General features: G+C 44.2%; 1 protein-coding gene across 1 annotated transcript in view; it reads left to right on the forward strand.

Annotated features, from left to right (window-relative positions):
• slmap (sarcolemma associated protein) overlaps nt 1-4609 on the forward strand; it is an 88120-nt gene that overhangs the window by 50526 nt on the left and 32985 nt on the right. Inside the window, exons 9-12 of the mRNA XM_015400666.1 lie at nt 701-838; nt 934-1102; nt 1647-1697; nt 2513-2644. Coding sequence (XP_015256152.1) covers nt 701-838; nt 934-1102; nt 1647-1697; nt 2513-2644 — 490 coding nt within the window. The remainder of the gene's footprint in view (nt 1-700; nt 839-933; nt 1103-1646; nt 1698-2512; nt 2645-4609) is intronic.

Genomic DNA, 4609 nt, shown 5'->3' on the forward strand with positions numbered 1-4609 from the left:
CAGAACCAGGCTCAGTGTGAGCGGCCATCTGCTGAGGCCCACTGGGGTTCAAGGAGACAGAAGCAGAGACACAAAAGGGACTTGTATACCCGTCCACAGGCGGTCCCGAAAACACACAGCCGGGCAGACGAGCTGAAAGCGAGCACATCCAGTTAGTCACAGTCAGAGAAACAGGACTACACTGAAAAACAGTCCGATCTCCAACATCTAGAAACAAAGGTGTTGATGGCAGCAACATAGCAATGGTGATGTCTGTTCTGTCCACATTCTGAAGGTCACATCTTCCTGACTGCCCTTGTTAAATAAGACTATGAGAATGTATTCTTAGATGAATTGGAGATGCCTTTAAACTGCCTCCAGAGATACTTTAGCTGAGAAAGATTTCCCTGTGAGGAGAAGCAGTCATTTCTGAATGTGTTAGTTAACCAGCGAGGTCTGGCTGCTGCTTACAGCAGATGAACCAGAACCAGAAGGTTCTGCTGCAGGATCAGACCTGGGAAATGAGGAGAATGGACCAACCTTCAAAAGTTAGGGAACTTCAGACCTTTTATTATTCATGCATCTCATTTAGTTCTAAACTTGTAACTCCTGACGTTTGCTCAGCCTTAAGCTGGGTGTACTGGTGATAATGAGGGTTGCTTCAGTGATGAAGCCACGGCTGCTGTACTGAAGGCAGCCCTTGTTGTGTGCGGCGTTGCAGCGGTCCCTCAGTAACACAGAGGACGAGTGCACCCACCTGAAGGAGATGTCAGAGAGGGGTCAGGAGGAGCTGAGGGAGCTGGCCAACAAGTACAACGCCGCCGTGAACGAGATCAAGGAGCTCACCGACAAGATTAAGGTACCAGCTCATCCTGTTCTTCACGCTGCTCCTCCTCTCCTGTTCCATTACTTCCCTGTTCATTACTGTCCACTTCCGTGTTTTCCTGGCTTTAGGCGGCAGAGGGAAGGCAAGAGGAGCTGACTCTGCAGGGAGCCACGGAGAAGAGGGAGCTGGAGATGCGAATCGAAGAGATGGAGGAGAAGGAGCAGGTTCTCCAGGCTCGCATTGAAGCACTGCAGGCTGACAACGATTTCACAAACGAGAGGCTCACCGCCCTCCAGGGTAAAGCCCCGTTCAGAGGTTCCTACAGACGTATTCACGCCTCAGGCTTTGCTGTTAGGGGAGGATTTAGCAGAGGCTCCTGTTGCCATGAAGGCCTCAGAGCAGAAGGATGGCATCAGGGGAGGGTCTGCTGCTTTCTGCATCCACACCTACTGGAAACTGGAAGGAACTATGAGGGTAGTCCTCTGAATAAGGTGTCAGTGTCGACTGTACCGGGTTAGTACCAGAGTCCGTACTGGTACTGGGTCGGTACCAGAATTAGCTGATATCCCAGATCTTCTGATTCTTGTTTTTGGTGATTGGGTCGTCTCTGAAAACGTCACCAGGGTGTGAATACTTCTCTACTTTGAATGGTGTTTAATCTGAAGGTTTCTTACAGCAGCAGTCAGTGTTAGACCAGTTTTATTCCTTTAGAAGAGCTGAATCCAAAGGTGAGCCATCTGTGGCCACGCCTACCTAGTTCCGGTCACATGTAAGAATATGGCAGCTGCACCTTCTTCCCGCCAGTCACCGCCTCCCTGCTGCTGCTCTTGTTTTTTTGCAGTGCGCTTAGAGCAACTACAGGAGAAAAGCATTAAGGACAGCAACAGCCTGGGTGAGTCCACCTGTCCCCGGGACACGTCTTCTCCTCTTCCTGCTTCTCTAATGATGCATGACGGCTTCCTGCATGAGCTCCGTTTACCTGTTGCTGGCTGTGGCTGCAGCTCTCTGTCCTTCTGTGGTGGAAACTTTATTTTTCAACACTTTTCCTCCTCTTGGTTTTGGTGTTGATGCAAAGGCTTGCTGTGTTCTGTTGGGGTCGGAGACCGTCTGAGCTGAGAGACTTTTAGATTCAGAAATCATCCTGAAAATGATCAGATAATAAGAATAATTGAACTTTATTGATCTCAGAACATCTGAAATTATTTGGATGGTACGGCAAACAAAAATTTCCTCCACAACTCTGTTGCCCAAAGGTCCAAACGGTCCGTGTCCAGGACGTGTGGAAGAACATCCTGGTCGATTCTCTCTGCAGACCTGATAGGTCGAGTTTCTGTCCTCACGGGATGACATCAGAGGAGACTCATTCCAATGTTAATATCTGGAATCTTGAAGAAAATTCTACATTTATTCTTTATTTATGGACCATTTAACTCCGATTTTGCTCGTTCGATAAAAGAACCGGTTTAATCATCATTACACCTTTTTAGGATCCTTGCTCGGTGTGTTTTGTTTAGGCGGGGGGGGGGGCATGGCGGCACTCATCCAATCTGGTCGTCTTGGATAATCTGGGTTTTTTCCTCCACTGCTTGGTGTCGTTTTCCTTCCTGTGGGTCTCTGATTAGCCCACCCTCACTGATGCCGTGTTCTCTGCATGTGTGTTAAACCTTCGTCCAATTGGTCTATATATCTGATCTGGTCACGTGACAGATGAGGACATTGTCTCCCACGGACGGGCAGAGGAGCCTGTGGAAGACCAGCAGAGCCTGCAGACCTGTGAGGAGCTCGGCGGAGGCGAGGCAGATTCAGACACTGATGATGGTGGAGATGAAGAGAAAGATGGTAGATAGTTTAATTCTCCTAATAACAGACGTCTGAGCACCTCTGACCTCATTTTAGATGAAATAGATGAAGTCAGATGATCATCCAGCTTCACTCATCAGCCCATCCAGACTTTTCCGCTTCTGATTGAATCAGAGCTTCCCTTTTCTAGATCTGAACTCTCTAGGTCTTTTTATTCAGGGCAAACTAAGGAAGAGCTAACGAGGAATTCCCTGAGATGAATTCCAAAGAATATGTTTCCAAGTTTGAAGACGTTCCGCTTCCCATCCAGGAAGCTTTTTCAATTCAAAATATCAGAAATAGTATTGAGTTTCTTTATACAGCAGCCCAACAAAGCCTTGTTTTGGCTTAGAAAACATGCAAATAGAAACAGATTAACTGTTCCACCCCTTCTGAATGGGGGTCATTTGGCTTCTTTGTTAGCCTGCAATGCCCCATACCTGTCTATGTCTCTGAAAAGGGGTCGTTAAAGGGAATATTTGGTCTCCTGTTCCCCTTTATAAAGGTTGTGATGAAGCTCTTTAAGTTGTATCTATACATGTAAAAGTATTCGCACTTAATATTGGCATAAACTCAGCTGAGAACAACCGGCATCCTGAAGGCAGAGGAAACGGGTCCTGGATGATTCTGAAAAAAAAGTGAAGGCCGGATGATGTCGACAAAACTTCATCGCCGTGGATACGATCCGATTGAGACCTTCATATGAAGTAGCGCAGCATGGCTCCTCTAGAACAGTTTAGAAAGCTAAATGGTGACGTAGAATCGCGGGTTGGAGCTGAATGTGATCCTCTCTGACTGCTGTTATCTATCAGCGTTCACAGGTGTTTGTGTTTATGATCGGTACGCTTTCCTGCTGCAGTTAAACCCACATAATCCTACGCTGCACCGCTGTTCTGTCATGTGACCACATGGTGATGCAGCCCCCCCGTGTGGTCATCACGGCCATGTGGGCAGTGCGTGCGGAGGAGGGCGCTCTGCTCCAGCTTCACCAACATCTAGCTTTGTAGGTCTATGCAGGAGAACATATGGAATAGGATTAGGGCCACTGGAAAAAAAAAAAAGTGAACTGATTTTTAAATTTTATTTCAGTTTAGTATTCAGTATTCAGAATTCTGACTGAATTCTGACAATAAAAAAGTCAGAATTCTTAAATTAAAGTCAGAATTCTGAGAAAAAGGTCAAATTCTGAGAAAAAGGTCAAATTCTGACTGAATTCTGACAATAAAAAAAGTCAGAATTCTGACTTTTTTTCTCTAAATTCTGACTTTTTTTCTCAGAATTCTGACTTTTTTCACAGAATTATGACTGAATTCTGACAATAAAAAAAGTCAGAATTCTGAGATTAAAGTCAGAATTCTGACTTTTTTCCCATACTAAACTGAAATAAAATTTAAAAATCAGTAAAAAAAATTTTTTTTCCAGTGGCCCTAATCCTCTTCCATAAGAACAACCTGAAGCTGCAAACCAAATCATTTTGTTGGTGGTTCCAGGGGTCTGGATACTTTCAGGGTCCACACTCCTTCACTCTGCTAGCTTAATGCTGATGTTTGGCGTTTCAATCCCAGCCTTTAATCCACTCTATGATCATTTTCTATTTTCTTCACCTGGACACTCCTAGAGGGCTGGACGATGTCAAGAAAATCTTAATATTTGGGCTATATTGCGATTCATAATAATATCACAAAATGTTTGAATTACCTTAAAAAAATTATAGTGCATAAAATTGAGCTAAAATACTGATTCAAACTTTTTGTTTCAAATTTAAAACATTTTTTTAACCAGCTAAAAGCTTTTCACAAATAAACCTGCCACATTACGTCTTTTAGTATCAGTATTGGAAACAGGAAACCGTGAAAACACACAATACTAAATAAAATATAAAATAAAAAAGTGCTATTTTGTACATAATAAAAACAAATGCAGAATGAAAAAGAAATTTACCTCAAATTATAAAAAACCTGAAGT

Source organism: Cyprinodon variegatus, unplaced genomic scaffold (assembly GCF_000732505.1).
Source record: "Cyprinodon variegatus isolate N-32 unplaced genomic scaffold, C_variegatus-1.0 Scaffold1131, whole genome shotgun sequence".
NCBI lineage: Eukaryota > Metazoa > Chordata > Actinopteri > Cyprinodontiformes > Cyprinodontidae > Cyprinodon > Cyprinodon variegatus.